The sequence below is a fragment of the Nicotiana tabacum genome, chromosome 22 (genome assembly GCF_000715075.1).
Source record: "Nicotiana tabacum cultivar K326 chromosome 22, ASM71507v2, whole genome shotgun sequence".
NCBI lineage: Eukaryota > Viridiplantae > Streptophyta > Magnoliopsida > Solanales > Solanaceae > Nicotiana > Nicotiana tabacum.
In genome coordinates, this window is record NC_134101.1 from 58404121 (window position 1) to 58423772 (window position 19652).

A 19652-nucleotide genomic window follows, 5' to 3' on the forward strand; every position below is an offset into this window, starting at 1 on the left:
ACCTTGATGGCCCCGGCGTGCACTTTTACAAAGGCATCTGCAAGTATAGGAAACAAGTCAATAAAATTAGGGGTAAGTTGTGATACTATATCATAATTCCTTTTGACAAGGCCTCTCCAATCTTTTTCAGCAGAACGGATTCGATTTCATCATCTTCCAAGTCGTTCCCCTTGATGGCGCACGTGTAGGAAGTTACATGTTCATTTGGATAAGTTATTCCATTATACTTCGGAATTTTGGGCATACGGAACTTCTTCGGGATCTGCTTCGGAGCTGCGCTCGGAGGGAAAGGCTTTTGGACAAACTTCTTGGAATCCAGGCCTTTCAGTATCGGTGGTGCTCCTGGGATTTGATCGACCCTGGAGTTATAGGTTTTCACTTTTTTGTCGTTGGCTTCGATTTTATTTTCTCCCGATTCTACCCGTTTTGTGAGTTCCTCGAGCATCTTTATTATCTCGGGGTTGGTCCCGGGTTCAGCTTCACTCGGCCTCTCTATGACTAGTTCATTTCTACGAGTGTTTTTTCGGGACGGTTCGGGCTCAACTCTGCTGGGGGCGCGGCTTTGGTTCTGCAACTGGGCTATCGCTTCCTGTTGAGCCTGTAACATTTAGAAGATTACGTGCAAGTTGATCCCATCGCCTTCGCCATCGTATGTACTCCGGGCTATCGATCGGGCTCCCCCGCGAATGCTATTTTTGGGGTCGGTTGGCAAGTTTGCTTCAATAGCCACATGTGAGTTAGCATCGACCGGGTCTGTTGCTGGAACTCTGCTGGGGTCAACAGGGGTCACCTCGTTGCTGGGCACCACGTTATTGTTCTCGCCATGGTGGCCGGATTTGACATTTCTAATTTGACCTAAAATTTCGAGCTCAAAGAACAAGTATAAAATATAGTGTATTATGAAAATTTGTATCAAATTGCCACTATTATCCTTAGTCCCATGGTGGGTGCCAAAAAGTTTGCAGATAACAATTAAATTTATATGTGATTTTATGGACACGCGAATTAATTCAATACAAATGATAAATTGCGTTAGATTAAACAGATAAATGACGTAATAAATTGTCAAACCAATTAAGGAGAGTGATCCCGGACTCAGTAACAACGTTAATGAAATGCCTTCCTTCGATCCCGAGCTCACGATAATGAAGAACTGATGAATAAAAGTAAGAACTTTGAATAACAGAAGATAAGAGTATATTGCCTTGATATGCATATTACAATCATGCCTAATGAATAGTTAGACTCCCCTTTATATAGTAGCAGAGTTTTACCCTAAGTACAATTCCAAAAGAGGTAAAAATCTTCCGTTTTAGTAATCACTGATTTTCTGCCGATACGTGCTGAGATTCACGCCGTAACATTCGACTGGGCACGGATATTACGACCATTTGTTTGTCTGCTCGATTATCTAGTAATACTCTCCGAAGTTTTGGGGTTCGAATCGGACCTGGGAGACGTGGCCCCGATTCTTCCGAGGGCAGGTGTTTTGCCCGGACCCCGACTCGAGGGGCTCCTTGTTCCGATTCCGGTTCCTTATAGTCACATCTCTGCTCCGTTTACTTCATCTGGAACCGAGGCGTCCAAAGGGCTCGGTTTCACCCGTATACAGAGTTATAGGCTAAATTAAGTAAAAAAGAAGAATATAGGTTTAATTTGGTTGGAAAAGTATCCGACATGTACTTCCCATTAAAAAAAAAGCCAGGGTAAATTCTACGGTGTAACAAAATTTTTAAACAATCATGTCATTAACACGTAATTATTTTAATGACATGATCTAACTACTAAACAACCTGAAAAATAGAGTAAATTCCTTCCAATGTTCATGTATTAGTATATATTGCATATGATGACAAAAGAAGTCAAAAGAGAAATTAAAGGAAAATGCCTCAACTCAATCCTTTTTCACAAGTGAATTCATTTAGCTAGTCATCTAGTTTGGGTTCATATTGATTAGAACCATCACCAAGCAATAGCGACCTTAAAATAGCTTCCCAAAGATTTTTGTCGTAGAGTAGATGGTGACCTCCGTAAGGAACTTCATGGTACTTAATCCATTGCAGTTTTTTAATAACGTATCTCTGTATTTGGAAAGGCACGAGTGGGTCTTCATTACCTTGCCAAATATGAACACAACTATCATCTTGTGAGAAAGTATTGCTCAGTTCCAATGGATCAAAATCCCATTTTCCAGAAACCACAACAAGGTCGCGAACAACTGTGTTAAAGTCCCTCCTCCTCATACGCTCCTGCACAAACTTGCTTGTTAGCGTAAAAATAGTTTTACGTCACTAGACTTAATAGATAATCACATGTTCATGTTTATAGTAGGAGTGAGTTCATTACAACTCGGAGAATTCGAATCAAATAAGTTAACTTATATGCACTAACAATATAAACGCTTTCACCTTAACTTGATGGTATAAATCAATTTATATTGTCATCGCATAAAAAGTTTAACTCAAACAAAAAAAGCAACAAGTTATTCAGTTGTGAAGCCGGGATATAAGGGACTCAAAAATATGTAAGAATATTATACCTAGCTAGGATTTGAAGCTACAACAAAAATATTTTTTGAATCACCTTTACCATTATACTAGACTTTTCTTATGTTAAGGGATTAACAATTCATGCATATACAAAAAGTACTTGTTCTGACTTTATTTTTGCAGTATAATTTTCAATAAAAAAGTTCAATTGAACCCCCTTCCTAATAGGTAACTCTGCCCTTGCCTTTTAAAACTTGTTAAACTATACTGTGATATTGATAGCGTGAAAAGTTTACACAGAGAGAATTTATAGGTCAAATCTGTATTCTTGTACCCAAAGGCATGAATGCAGCTTAAGTACTACTCCTTCCGCCTCAAAAAGAATAATACAATTCAAATTTTGAGAGTCAAACTTTTTAAATTTAACTGTGAATTCGGATATAGAATCTTTATGCTTTTTAAAATAAAATTTACATATTTAAAAACTACATAAAACCTACTATAAGTCACAATAATTAACAATTAAAAGTATTTAAAAGGCATATGAAAATATCACGGTCAAAGAACAACTCGTTTGACTCTAAAAATTTGAAGTGTATCATTGTTTTTTGAACGGAGTAACTAGCAAGAAACTACTATTACCTGACCAGCCAACTTTTGTTGTCGATTCTTCAAAATCTCAACGTCATGGTTGGTGAGATTCTTATTAGTCTCTTGAGCATTACCACGACGCTTGAGGGAAGAGGACAGAATATGAATGCAATAAAGTAGTCCAGGAGCATTTTTTCCCAACCAGACCAGTTTTCCAATCATGTTCTTCCTAGGGTCGTCCTTTATCATATCTTTAGGAAGTGAAGGCCATGTGTAATTTATAGGCGATACTACAAGAGCCACTCCTGCTAGCCTGCAACATAAATAATACGTGTGTATATAAGCTAATTTTTTTTAAAAAAAAAAAATGTTTTCCGATATAGTATTTGATTCGTGAATGAAAAGTATTTTTAACAAAAATATGTACTCTATTAAATATTGATTTTAGTAAAGCTTAGAGTTTTTTTATAATAATGTCCAAGTGTGAATTGGAGCAAGTAACATGAAACTAAATGTTTAAGGAAAACAATAACGAAAATCATCAAGTGAGGAAAATCATCACTAACCAAACATTGAAAAATAAATTTGTCATGAAATTTTTATTTCTTAAAAAACAACTTCCGTCATTCCAAACACTCAATAAACAGAAAATTACTTGCTTAGAAGAGGTGTTACTGTTACCGATAACAATGTTAGTACTTCTTTGACAAAAATCGGAAAACAATTGATCTTTTGAATACCTTTGTGGTATATGTTTAAGGCAACTCCAACCTGAGTAACATCCTGCAGAGATTGCAATAATGTAAAACTTGGGTCCTAGTTCTAACTGATCAGCTAATTCCTCAATATCAGATGCTTCATTTTTCGATGAGCGGTCTGGATTCGGATCACTCTCTCCATATCCAGGTCGATCATATTGAACCAGGTATATTCCTATTTCATTTTTGAGTTCCTGGTAATAAAGCTTAAAACTTCAGTTTCAAATAAAACTCATGAAGTAGCTAGCTAGCTGAAGATAATTATGTAGTGTTCTAAGATAGCTGCGATTATGTTTGGTATGACGGACGTCATTTTACATGAGAAATGTATTTCAGGAAATATTTTTTGGTATTTGGTTGGCGAATGAAAAATATTTTAGAGTGTACTTTTTGATGAAATTGTTGAGTCCTAAAGATTAATAATAGTGTCTAAGTATTAGAGCAAATAATATAAAGGACATGTTTGGACATAGATTCCCAAATATATTTTAAAAAGGCTGATTTGATGAAGTTTGATTTGAAATTAAAAATGTGTTTGGACAAGAATTTTGGGGCAAGTTTTGATATATTAAAACCCCCCATTTTTGCCCACTAAAATGATCATGATTTGGCCCAAAAAAGAGGTCTTAAGCTATATTTGGGATTTGAAATTTTGGTTTTTAAAATCTCCCAAAAACTAAGATTAAGCTAGCGTTTGGCCATAGATTCCTAAATTTGTTCTGAAAAATCTGATTTGGGTGAAGTTTGGTTTGAAGATGAAAATGTGTTTAGATATCAGTTTTCAAAACATATTTCCCAAATTTATTTTGGAAAAACATAAAACATGACTTATACCCACAAGTTCTAAAAACTATCACAAATACCCAACAGTACCATTATCAATAACATTCATTATATTATCGCAAACCATAGTCCTGAACATAAACAAATTTGATACAAAATTATCATTTTTATAATGAACTTCATGATACACTATCAGGTGACCGAGAAGACGAAACAATATTGTTAAAAAAATAATAAATGGTGGGCTCTTTGATAAAATACAAAAGTTTGGGGCAATTTTAAAAAAAATATAATAGTGATATTTTGGTCCAAAACCAGCTATTGAGCTGGTTTTGAGATTTGGAATTTTGCCAAAATGTAGGCAAAATATATGACCAAACATGTATTTGCCAAATAAAACCTAAATTTATTTTGGCAAAATCTATGGCCAAACGGTCATAATACTATAAACAAACACATATTTAAAAACTTATGGCCAAACGCCTAGGAAGTCAAACAATGTCCGTTAGGGAAGTCTTTTTTCCTCTTTTGATGAAAGAAAAATATTTTTGGTAGCAAAACACCAGAAAAAGTAACTTTTTCATCAAAAATATTTTCTTGGAAAATAATTTCTACTATTCCAAACACACCCTCGGTACGTACTTGGCATTCTGGATAATTGATTTCTTTGGAATCGTTAAGACCATGAGCGACGATCACTTTGTAACTGGACATGTTCTTGGCAACTCCAGTTTCCCTGTAAGCCAAATATCTTCCATCACGTAGCCTAATTCTGGAAGACTTATCATCAGCTGGTTGGGTAGAAGATTTTGAAGGTTTATTAGTTAAACAGCCAGCACAATTACTTGGCAAAGACTGTAGATTTTTTTTGAGATGTGGCATTTTCTGGAAATCAAGAATACCGAGAGCTTTTAGGGAAGAGAAATGATTAATGCATGTAGATATAACTCGGAAGAATTTGAGCTGCCAATTGAATAGCAAGCAATCATGCATATTATCTTTGTTTAAAACCCATAGTGTTGGCACAAAGCACTGACTTTGATGCTTTCCCAAGTTAATTAGTTGATACCACGTTCTTTATGTTTTTTTATTTTAAATTTTTTATTATACGATAGGAAAAGACTTTTTCTTTTTTATAAAAAAACGGGGAGGAAGGGTGGAGTTATAAAGTAGAGAATCGAACCATCACAAATAAAAGATAAAAGTTCAAGTTGCCAATTTACTGAGATACTAAGTTTCCATATTTCTTTAGGTTTGTTTAAATGATAGCATCTTTATATATATATATATATATATATATATATATATATATATATATATATATATATATATTGATTTTTCAAATTGCAGAAAATGAAAGATCGTGTGAGCCCGTAACGTATTGATGCAAATTTGCTAAACAATTTGATGCTTTACTTGAACCTTTATATGTCAAACCATTTATAAATTATTGCGAAGATCTCGTTAGATATCAATAGGGAGAATTATTAACAAAGTCACCTCCCAAATAACGGATCCCACGGGAGTGAGACCTTTCCTTTGTTTACCGTCTCTTTTCTGTAAAAAACAAAAAAAGGTGGTCGCCCAGTTAACCTGTAATAATTTTTTAAAATTCTTTTAATTAGTACCTAAAATTTAAATAAATTCAGGTCTTTTTTTCCTCCTCCTTCTTCTTAAGGTGACGGTGAATTTATATGATATTTATGAGCATATTTTTAGGTGATTTATGGTATTTTACAGTAGTGAACTGCTATGACGCTTTATTTTATTTTTTTACTATTGCTTAGGATTTTCTTATTCTTCTTCTTAATTGCTAAATAGGTTTGTTAGATTTATTGTTGTTTTGATAAATTAATGATTGAAGTTTGTTCTTGATGATATTTGGAGGTTATGTTTCAAATTGGGATTTATTTGGAGTAGTTTTAGGTGTTAAATAGCGTATTGAATTGTTGAAATTTGAAAAACAAATTTATGTTTCTGGCAAAATTTGCACTTCGGACCTATTTATTCTTAAGTGGATGAAAATATTGATTGCACTTCAGACCTATTGAGCCTTAAGTACATCTGAAGTGTAATTTTTTACTCCAGACATATTTGGCCTTAAGTGCATGAAAATATTGGTTGCACTTCACACTTATTTGGCCTTAAGTGCATCACTACTAAAAAAACGACTAATTTCCGACCGAAATATTCCGATCCAAAAAAGTATCGGTCGGAAATCGCATAAGAATATATTTTTCAGTTTTTAATAATAATTACGACAGATATTCCGTCCATATTAGTCGCAAAATTTGACGAAAAATACTGCAAAATTGTTAACGATCAATTTGGTCGGAAACAATAAAAATAAATAAAATATAAATTAAAAACTTGCAACTGATTTGGTCAGAATCTTTTATTAAAATGAGGTTTGACCTCGTTTCCGACCGATTCGGTTGGAATATAATTTTAAAACACCTCCCCCAACCCCTTTCTTTTTTCTTTCCCTCTTTTCTTTCTTCTCTTTTCTCTCTCTCACACTCAAACCTCCCCTCTCCCTCCCCACCCAGCCTGCCGCTGCCATCACCGACGATGCCCCAGCCCGCTGCCATCACCGGCGTCGCTGCCCCGCTGCAGCTCCGTCAACGACCCTCCACTGCCAGGTAGGTTTCCCTCACCCTCCTTTGTTATTTTATTTTTAAATACATTGATTTTTCTTAATTGCTCCTAGTTTGGTTTGTAAAAATTGATTGGTGTTAGCTAAAGTAAATCTATGACTATTGTTAGTAGCTAAATTAAAGTTATATATTGGTAATTTAGATTTATATGTCAAAGTTATATGTTGGTAATTTAGGGTTATATGTTGGTAATTTAGAGTTATATGTTGCTAAATTAAAGTTATATAATGGTAAATTATCTACTAATTTGAGGATAACATTACCAAGTTGGAGAAATTTTACTAAATAATTTTGCTAACTAATTTGTAGAGTTGTTACATATATAGCAATTCATCTCATTTGATTATATTGGGGAGGATACTAATTTTAAGAGGATAAACTATGATCTATTAAAACTCTTAGTGCTAGTTGACTACTTTTGACAATATGTCTTACTCCTAACTTTTTTAATAACTTCTAACTTTCATGGAATTAAGCTTAATTGAAATCTATTATCATTTTCATCCATTAAATTAATAAATTATTGTAGATTAGTCAATTTTTGTTGCATAATTGTTATTGTAGATCCCAAATATTTGAATTCCTTTTACTTTATATTAAACAATTATTGTAACGACCCGACCGGTCGTTTTGGGCATTTACGCCCCTTTCTACTATTTGAAGTCTTGAATAACTTCATACGATGTATTATGACTTGTGTGAATTATCGGTTTTGGTTTTAAGATATTTCAGAGTTAGTTTGGAAGAATGAAATTCAAGGTTCAAAGCTTAAGTTGAAAAAGTTAACCGGATATTGACTTACATATAAATGACGCAGGAATATAGTTTTGATTATTTCAATAGCTCCGTATAATAATTTTGGACTTAGGAGTGTGTCCATAAATTTATTTGGAAGTTCGTAGTTAAATTATGCTTGAAATGGCTAAAATAAAAATTTAAGTTTGGAAGTTTGACCGGGGAGTTGACTTTTTGATATCGGGATCGGAATCAATTTCTGGAAATTAAAACAGCTTCGTTATGTCATTTATGTCTTGTGTGTAAAATTTGAGGTCAATCGGACTTGATTTGATAGGTTTCGACATTGAATGTAGAAGTTGGAAATTTTTAGTTTTCATTAGGCTTAAATTGGAGTGCGATTTGTATTTTTGATATTGTTTGATGTGATTTGAGGGCTCGACTAAGTTTGTATCGTATTTTAGGACTTGTTGATACTTTCGGACGGGGTCCCGAGTGGCTCGGGTATTTTTCAGGGTGAGTTTTGAGTGAGTCTGGGCATTTCGGCACTCTGATGTTGTTCTGGAACTTCTGAAGTGCGGGGACACATTTTGGAGTGCTGAGGCAAAGTTAAAGTGCGGACCGTAGAGGAAAAGTGCGGACCGCAAAATTCTTCTCGCGGCCGCAGAAAGGAGATTCTGCAGGTTCGATGGTCCGATTTCGGAAGCTTATATATTTTAATCTACAAGAAATTTGGAGATGATTTAAAAACGAAAGTTGTAGCCCTTTGAGTCTAATTTCCAGAAAGACATACCATTAATCATTTGGACATTTGTAGAAAACGTTATGATCAAATTACCAAAGCCTGATTGTGCAGAGCTACTGAAGTGCGGCCGCACAAAACAAATGTGCGGTCAGCACAATGGGAGGTCATATTGTTGTACTTTATAAATGAGGGTTAGAGTATTATTTCATTTTTGGAGTTTGGGAGCTCGGTTTGTGGCGATGTTTCATGGAATTTTCAAGAAATTCATCGGGGTAAGTGATTCTAACTCGGATTTGGTTAATATACATGAATATATCATTGTTTTCATCATTTAATCAGTATTTTGAGATGAAAATTTGGGAAATATTGTAGAAATTTTATAAAATAAATTTTTGAAATTTGAATACTGATTCAGAGTCAGATTTGAGTGAAATTAGTATGGTTTAACTCGTAATTGAATGAGTTATCGGATTTTGTGAGTTTCGTCGGATTTCGAGATGTGGGCCCCACTGTCGATTTTTTGAGCGGAGTTGGGAATTTTTATAATTTGTTAATTTGTAAGCATTGGAGTAAATTGTGATTTATTTGCACGTTATTTGAATAGATACAGATCGTTTGGCTTGAATTGAGGAGACAGGTCGGCGTATGGAGGTTGATACGCGCGAAATGAAATTTTCAGAATATTGTTTATCTTGCTCGGCATTGGATTCAGCTTGTTCGAGATAAGTAACTCTTCTATACTTGGAGTTGAGGTATTGTCACGACCCAAAATCCAACTAGTCGTGATGGCACCTAACTAAACCCGTTAGGTAAGCCAGTTAACCACTAACCAATTCCAATAATAATTAATAAAGCAATTAAGTAAATAAATTATCCGAATCTGAATCTGATACATTCTCCAAGAACTGGTAGTACAAATCATGAACTTCTAAGAATAGAGTTTACAAAGCTGAAATGGAACAAATACATAGTCTATTTGAAAAGTACATAAACAGAGTTTTATAGATCTAAAGCTACCACGAACAAGAGGCAGCTACAACCGGGACGCAAGTACATCTTCAATCCAGCTCCCATCGAACGCAGCAACATCAGCAGTCAATATCTGCACGCAAGGTGCAGAAGTGTAGTATTAGTACAACAGACCCCATGTACTCAATAAGTAACAAACCTAATCTTAGGTTGAAAGTAGTGATGAGCTAACAAAAAGGTCGGGTCCAACACTAGTATTCCACAACAGTTCATAACAACATAGTACAATAACAAAGGAGTACTTCAGAAGTATAAGGCTCAGTTAATTCACAGTTCCAGAAAAATAGAAATTTCTTTTCAAGTATCTCAATGAAAACCCGAATCTTTTACCGAAAACGTTGAAATACGAGTAAGTTTGAAAACAGTAATATTTCAAATATCCTTTCCACAATAAATAAAATATTTCATTTTCTTTCCAGATAGCAAGTGTGAAATACCTCTCTATGCCCACATATCAATGTGTGTAAAAAGAAGTCATGAATGACGTAATACTGTACAACATGAGGAAAAAATACATCTCTATGCCTGTATGTCATGTGTGCATGCCAATGCCATGTATCTCAGAGATGAATCATGTACTCACACTCTCAGAGTACTCAATCTCACTGTCTTGCATCCCCTCTCACTATGCTCAATGCTCAGCATACTCAATCACTCAGCGCTGTACAATTCCTGCTGTGGCGTGTAGCCCGATCCATATATGACCATCAGGCCCGTTGCGGCGTGTAACCCGATCCACATATATATAGTCGACTGCACTCACCAGGCATGTGCAGACTCCGGAGGGGCTCCTACAACCCAAGCGCTATAATCCGCACGGACAACTCACGCGCCATCATAACAATATCTCGATCCACACAGATAACTCACGTGCTGCACGGACAACTCATGTGCTATAGTATCAGCATCTGGATCCACAAGGATAACTCACGTGCTATAGTATAAATATATGGATTCGCACGGACAACTCACGTGCTGCACGAATAACTCACGTGCTATAGTATCAGTATCTTCACAATAGGTCCCCGGCCTCACTCAGTCATCGATCTCTCCAGTCTCACTCACGAGCTGTCAATGTCATAAAACTAGCCCGACAACAATGATATGATGTATCAATAAATAACAACTGAGACTGAGATATGACATGAATGCATGAATATGACTGAGTACGAAATATCAATGAAATCAGAGAGATGACAGTAAGAAACGACCATTATGGGTCCAAACAGTATCGGCATAATGCCTAAACATGATATCTAGCATGATTGACAGCTTAATTACTTTATCACACGGTAAAAATACGGATATCAACAAAATAGGACCACTATACAGTGCCATAGAAATAACAGAGTCCCAATTCACATGGTACACGCCTACACGCCCGTCACCTAGCATGTGGGTCACCTCAATACCAATCACATAACACGTATTATGAGGTTTCATACCCTCAGCACTAAGATTAGAAGAGTTACTTACCTCGAACAAGCCAATTCCAACATCGAGCAAGCCAAGCGATGCTACAAAATGCCATCCCGCGCTTTCCGACCTCCGAACGGCTCGAAACTAACCAAAAATAACTCAAATACATCAAACAATGCTAAGGGAACCAATCCCGATCGAAAAAAGATCAAATCTTGAATCAAAAGCCAAAAATCGGCCAAAAGCCCAACCATGGCCCGCATCTCAGAACCTCACAAAATTTACAAAATCCAAACACCCATTCAGTTATGAGTCCAACCATACCAGTAAATTCGACTCCAATTCGATGTTCAAAACTCAAAAATTCATATTATGAAACTTTAGGCCAAAATCCCCAATTTCCTCTTTAAAATTCAGAATTCAATTACCAAAAACGAAGGTGGATTCATGAAATATAACCAAAACCGAGTAGAGAACACTTACCCCAATCCCTGTGATGAAAATTGCTCAAACAATCGCCTCAATCCGAGTCCCATATCTCAAAATATGAAGAAAGAACCAAAACCTCGATTTATAGTTTCTGCCAGCATTTTCGCACCTGCGACACATTAGCCATTTCTGCGGCGTCACTTCTACGACATAACCTCTGCTTCTGCAAAATCAGCTAAGGACTCGATCCTTGCACCTGCGGACAACATATTCTCATTTGCGACATCGCAGGTGCGAGCCACCATCTGCACCTGCGAAATACCTCGCTCCTGCGCTTCATCACCTCGCTCCTGTGCATCTGTATAGGCTCCCAAATCTCTGTTTCTGCAGTCTTCCTCATCCAGCACTATTTCCGCTCCTGCGACCCCTTCGTCGCTTCTGCGACCATCGCACCTGCACAAACCATCCGCAGGTGCGGTCACACCAGAACCAACAATGGCAACATGAAGTAAAATGATCCGAACCTCGTCCAAAACTCACCCGAGCCACTCGGGACCCCGTCCGAATATACCAACAAGTCCAATAACATAACACAGATCTACTCAAGGCCTCAAATCACGCATAACAATATCAAAACGATGAATCGCACCTCAAATCGAAATCTATGAACTTTGAACTTTCAAATTCAATAACTTGTGCCGAAACATAGCAAATCAATCCGGAATGACTTCAAATTTTGCGCACAATTCCCAAATAACATAATGAAGCTATTCCAATTCACGGAATCACAATCCGAATCTGATATCAAAAAGTCCACTCCCGGTTATACTTTCCAAAATTTCAACTTTCGCCATTTAGAGCCAAATTCAACTACGGACCTCCGAATCATAATCCGGACGCGCTCCTAAGTCCGAAATCACCCAACAGAGCTAATGGAACAATCAAAACTCCGTTCCGGGTTCAAATTCACAAAAAGTCAAACTTGGTTGACTCTTTCAAATTTAAAGCTTCTAGCTGAGAATCATTCTTTCAAATCAATTCTGAATAACCTGAAAACCAAAACCGATAATTCATATAAGTCATATTATATCATACAGAGCTACTCATTCCCTCAAACAACCGAGCGAAGTGTAAATGCTCAAAACGACCGGTCGGGTCATTACATCTTCCCCCACTTAAACATACGTTCGTCCTCGAACGTATCCAGAGTTGTTCTCAAAGCCATCAAAATGCCCTATAACCTTACCATGCACATACCGGGGGTGATCTCACGTCACCCTATCCCGTATAGGCTCGACAACACAACATAACTGTAGTTTCTTAATTCAACCTAGCCCATAAACCTTAGAATCCAATTTCCAACATCCACAATTTCTATAAGATCAGAATCTCGCATCTACACACTGTATAAGTCTGAACAAGCTGTATCAAGCAATATCCATAACCCAAGATGTAATCACATGATATTCCACATAACTCAAATACTCATAGCGATAATTTCAAATCATAGTAGCTGCTCAAAACAACCCAATACCGGTAATAGACCTTATGTCAAACCAAACCTCATCTTAAAACCTTCGTACACTGCCGATGATAAAAGAAACATGCAGAACTCATAACCATTCATCAGATCAACCAGTCATGGAATTCCCTCTCATTCGACAAGAACTATAGCCCATTCTAAGCCGACTTTCAATATCATCCTTCCAAACATGCTGTAATCAATTCTGATAGCATCCATTCTAGGTCCAATGACCTCATCTCATCCAACACGACCACTCTAGTGACATGACACATCAATACAATCTAAAGACACAACTCGTGCAATCTGTGCACCAAATAGCAACATTCCAAATGTACTCAATCATGGAAAATGACTCAAACGAGAGAGCCGTACCGCAAGCTCAACAAGTACCACCATAACGAAATGCTTAAACCCATAACACACCATAGAACCATAGCACACAAATCTAACACAAAGGATCATATTTCCACATAACTCTGCTGCAATGCGCGACCCTATCCAAATACTGGTCCATATGAAATACCTCACGCCACCCTGCTAAAAATCAATAACCATGCGCAATTTGACATCAAGTACTCAAAGTGCATTACCATAACCACGGAGAAGCAAATGACACCATGCCCCACAAAATCCGAAAGAACATAACAAATACGCCATCAACCAAGCAATACCCAATACTCTTCTCGCTCAAATTCCGCTATAAGGCCACAATAGAACCACACCATATGTGCATATAACCAATGAATCACAACTCCTCGTAGCATAAAAGAGTAACTCATAGATCATTTCAGAACACGAATAAGCTCAACAACAACCGAATGGCACATCCCTCAACAATAGCAGTATGGAGCCAACTAATCCGGCTCGGTGTAGAATACACATCCTAATTGGGCCTACCAATAGACTCCCAACTCAGCTCTAGTCACCCACAGATAGATAAATAATTCTCCGAAAGTCCACAATGACTGAATCATAATACATACTATCATCTGGCTAGCTTCGGCCACAACTTCACAGTCCACAACCATGAAATAATCTGCTCATGAGAACTCCCAGCCTCCAAATCCATAAAACACACTAATCACCATATCTGATTCCATCTCCACCGCCCGAATGTATAACACATCTCTCATACACTATCATCCCACAAGGAATAATTCTAAAATTCTTCCGTGCCACATAGCAAAATTTGAATTTCAGCAGTCGATCAACCAGAAGAGTGTCGCAATACTAGTGAAGTATCCATAAATCAAAACACATTGCCCCTTTTGAAATGTATACTCTCATCAAGCCATACCAAATAGTAATATCATTTACCTAGTCATCTAAAATCGTCCATGCTTCCAAACAGAATTGTGATCCCGCTAACGTAAATCTCAATCCCACACAACACACCGCATATACCATACCATCATATGAAAAATATGAGAACTTCATAGTCCAGTCCGAGTCACAAGCAACTACATACTCAATTAGCCAAGGACCTTCTATTTGATTTCATCCAGAAGAAATTCAGTATACACCACATGCTCCTCATGCCAGCAGGAAATATACCCCTCGACCTTGGTATAAACCATTGAGAACTCTTCGAAACCCATTTGCACATAACCAAGCTATCTGAACCAAATCTCTCTAACTCAACCCAGCCACGCAGGTTGCCAAGACCCAAGAGCATTACCACAAAACACCTGTAGAGACTAGCCACGTCATAAGTACCAAAAGAACCAATCATACCCATTACTGTGCTAACCCAACCTACTACCACACTGTCTTATTTCTCCAAGTCCCTTCCAAATTTCCTTCAAATTGATACTTCTCCTTGCTGGAGCACCAAGATCCTTAACCAAAATTCACCACACAAGAGGCCCTAGTATAAATCACCACGCCCTAAGGCCCATAGGCCGCTGACTTCCCTCTTAAGCACCCCAAAGCACCACAACCAAGATACCCACTCTAAAGAGACCTTATGTGAACCTAAAATTATTTCCTTCACCTTCTTGATACTGAAATGCATAATCCACAATGATATAAAAATGCCACAAGTCTCGATACCATCCCATGAAAACATCAGATCCTAGCCATATACCAATCCGAAATTCTCAATTTCTACATATAATTCTTGAATCCATTAGAACCATTCTCGAGAGTCATACACTCTACTCATATCTCAATTGAACCGAACAAACAGACCGAACGACTTGTTCCCCATTAGTACATCAACACTCAAGGGAGTAGTCCACATTCCTAAGCAATCGAGCAAATTCCTACTGCATGTACCCTACATCCTTCACGAATAACCACTCAATTATTTTATGATTCCCATATACCCATAGAGCGTAATACAACCTGTATCCAGAAATTCCTTTACCCGAGTCATCCTCAATCTCGACCTCTGCAAGTCATAACTGATTCACCAGTATACCCCGAACTGAAACCAATACGACACATAACCGTGCAAATAACTCGTCGATATAAGACTCCCCCACTTGGCTCAAAGCCATAGAACAAAACAGTCGATAACATCACGATACCCATACTCTATTACTGCCAGAATCCCGCACTGAAATTCAACTAAATCCTTCGCAAGCCCATGTAACACAAACCATATAATACCTCAAATCGTTTGCAAATCTCGCATTCACCCTTGTAATAGTCAAGCCAACTCTCACAAGTGATTCAAACTCAAATTGCAACATATATCATTCACTGGTAAAAAAGAACTCTCTACAAAACATAATAAGGACCACACAACCTCAGGACACCTCGCAGGAGATAACCCGCCTGCTCTGCCTCAAACTGACATCTCTCTATACCCTTCCACAGTCACGACTACTATGCAATCACTTAATCTTCTTGATTCTGAACTCGTCATTAAGACATGAGAATCTACTTCACTCCACAACTAAAAAATATGAGAGATCCCTCAACACACCCATAACTCGAGACCATACGCCAAATCAAGACAGAAATCAAACACCCCATAGTCCTTGCTACATCTCAAGTGAACTATTCTCGTCACATTCGAACAATTTGAACGCATCTCGCAGTCACATAATACTCACTACATAGTCATTCTACCGCTCATCGAGCCACAAATTCCACTCATAAGAATATCACCGAGCGTATAAGTCCAAAAGCACGTGCTCACACAATCAAAATCTCCATGCTCAAGCCACCGTCAAAAACCGGCCTCAAACCTCCAGACTAGCCCATCATCAGTACGCCAAAATCACATCTCGTACCTCAACCATGGAATCACAAGCCGTCGGCGCACAACCGATACCGAGCGCTCACATGCGGATACGAATGCGTGGAAGGAATTCAAAGAATTACGCTTCAAGCTAAAACAATGCCGTACGATAAGGAAAGAAAAATGGAAAGTATATCCTAAATGTCATGTAGCCTCTCGAAGAGAGGAATGGATGTCATCATACCGATCTGCAAGACTCTACTAGACACTTGCTCATGACTTGTAGAACCTATGAACCTAGAGCTCTGATACCACCTTGTCACGACCCAAAATTCAACTAGTCGTGATGGAACCTAACCCAACCCGCTAGGTAAGCCAGTTAACCACTAACCAATTCCAATAACAATTAATAAAGCAATTAAGTAAAGAAATTATCCGAATCTGAATCTGATACATTCTCCAAGAACAGGTAGTACAAATCATGAACTTCTAAGAATAGAGTTTACAAAGCTGAAATGGAACAAATACATAGTCTATTTGAAAAGTACATAAATAGAGTTTTATAGATCTAAAGCTACCACGAACAAGAGGCATCTACAACCGGGACGCAGGTACATCTTCAATCCAGTTCCCATCGAACGCAGCAACATTAGCAGTCAATATCTGCATGCAAGGTGCAGAAGTGTAGTATTAGTACAACCGACCCCATGTACTCAATAAGTAACAAACCTAACCTTAGGTTGAAAGTAGTGATGAGCTAACAAAAAGGTCGGGTCTAACACTAGTATTCCACAACAGTTCATAAAAACATAGTACAATAACAAAGGAGTACCTCCGAAATATAAGGCTCAGTTAATTCACAGTTCCAGAAAAATAGGCATTTCTTTTCAAGTATCTCAGTGAAAACCCAAATCTTTTACCAAAAATGTTGAAATACGAGTAAGTTTGAAAACAATAATTTTTCAAATATCCTTTCCACAATAAATAAAATATTTCATTTTCTTTCCAGATAGCAAGTGTGAAATACCTCTCTATGCCCACATATAAATGTGTGTAAAAAGAAAGTCATGAATGACGTGATACTGTACAACATGAGGAAAAAATGCATCTCTATGCCTGTATGCCAATTGTGCATGCCAATGCCATGTATCTCAGAGATGAATCATGTATTCACACTCTGAGAGTACTCAATCTCACTGACTTGCATCCCCTCTCACTATGCTCAATGCTCAGCACACTCAATCACTCAGCGCTGTACAATTCCTACTGCGGCATGCAGCCCGATCCATATATCACCATAAGCCCCGTTGCAGCCTGCAACCCGATCCACAGATATATAGTCGACTGCACTCACTGGGGGTGTGCAGACTCCGGAGGGGCTCCTACAACCCAAGTGCTATAATCCGCACGGATAACTCACGTGCTACATGGACAACTCACATGCCATAATATCAATATCTTGATCCGCACGGACAACTCACGTGTTGCACAGACAGCTCGCGTGCTATAATATCAGTATCTGGATCCGCACGGACAACTCACGTGCTGCACGGACAACTCACGTGCTGCACGGACAACTCACGTGCTATAGTATCAATATCTGGATCCGCACGGACAACTCACGTGCTGCACGGACAACTCACGTGCTGTAGTATCAGTATCTTCACAACAGGCCTCCCGCCTCACTTAGTCATCAATCTCTCTAGTTTCACTCACGGGCTCACAATGTTATGAAACTAGCCCGACAACAATGATATGATGTATCAATAAATAACAACTGAGACTGAGATATGATATGAATGCATGAATATGACTGAGTACGAAATATCAATGAAATCAGTGAGATGACAGTAAGAAACGACCACTATGTGTCCAAATAGTATCGGCATAATGCCTAAACATGATATCTAGATGATTGACATTTCAATTACTTTATCACACGGTGAAAACACGGATATCACAAAATAGGACCACTATACAGTGCCATAGAAACAACATAGTCCCAATTCACATAGTGCACGCCCACACTGCCGTCACCTAGCATGTGCGTAACCTCAATACTAATCACATAACACATATTACGGGGTTTTATACCCTTAACACTAAGATTAAAAGAGTTACTTACCTCGAACAAGCCAATTCCAATATCGAGCAAGCCAAGCGATCCTCCAAAATTCTATCTCGCGTGTTCCGACCTCCGAACGGCTCGAAACTAACTAAAAACAACTCAAATACATCAAACAATGCTAAGGGAACCAATCCCGATCAAAAAAATATCAAATCTTAAATCAAAAGCCCAAAATCGGCCAAAAGCCCAACCTGGGCCCGTATCTCGGAACACGACAAAATTTACAAAATCCAACCACCCATTCAATTACGAGTCCAACTATACTAGTTTCACTCAAATACGACTCTAATTCGATGTTCAAAACTCAAAAATTCATATTATGAAACTTTAGGCCCAAACCCCTAATTTCCTCTTTAAAATTCACAATCCAATTACCAAAAACGAAGGTGGATTCATGAAATATAACAAAAATCGAGTATAGAATACTTACACAAATCCTTGTGATGAAAATTGCTCCAACAATCGCCTCAATCCGAGTCCCACATCTCAAAATATGAAGAAAGAACCAAAACCTCGATTTATAGCTTCTGCCAGCATTTTTGCACCTGCGGCATATTAGCCGTTTTTGCGGCATCGCTTCTGTGACATAACCTCCGCTTCTGCGAAATCAGCTGAGGAGTCGATCCTCGCACAAGCGGACAACATATCCTCTTTTGCGACATCATAGGTGCAAGCCACCATCTGCACCTGCAAAATACCTCGCTCCTACGTTCCATCCAGAGGCGGATGTAGTGAACAACTAACGGGTTCAACTGAACCTATAACTTTCGATGCGGTGTAAATATTTATATGTAAAAATTCATTAAAATTGTAAAAATAATGGATATGAACCCATAACTTTAAAAATATAATGGGTTCAATGCTAAAAACTTAAAAGTTGAACCCATAGGATTTAAATCCTGGATCTGCCTCTGGTTCCATCACCTCGCTCCTGTGCATCTGCATATGCACCCAAATCTACGCTTCTGCGGTCTTCCTCACCCATCACTATTTCCGCTCCTGCAACCCCTTCATCGCTTCTGCGACCATAGCACCTGCGAAAACCAGCCGCAGGTGCGGTAACACCAGAACCAGCAGTGACAACATGAAGTAAAATGATCTGAACCTCATCCAAAACTCATCCGAGCCACTCCGGACCCCGTCTGAATATACCAAAAAGTCCAATAACATAATA

At 37.9% G+C, this 19652-nt stretch overlaps 1 protein-coding gene across 1 annotated transcript; it reads right to left on the minus strand.

Moving 5' to 3' along the window:
* Positions 1–1850: 1850 nt before the first annotated feature.
* LOC107771738 (uncharacterized) lies at positions 1851–5614 on the minus strand. The gene is made up of 4 exons (XM_016591180.2): positions 5264–5614; positions 3821–4032; positions 3132–3393; positions 1851–2249 (listed from the first exon to the last, which is right to left on the minus strand). The coding sequence occupies exons 1-4, from the start codon at positions 5612–5614 to the stop codon at positions 1926–1928; spliced, it is 1149 nt and encodes a 382-aa protein (XP_016446666.2). The 3' UTR covers positions 1851–1925.
* Positions 5615–19652: the final 14038 nt, after the last annotated feature.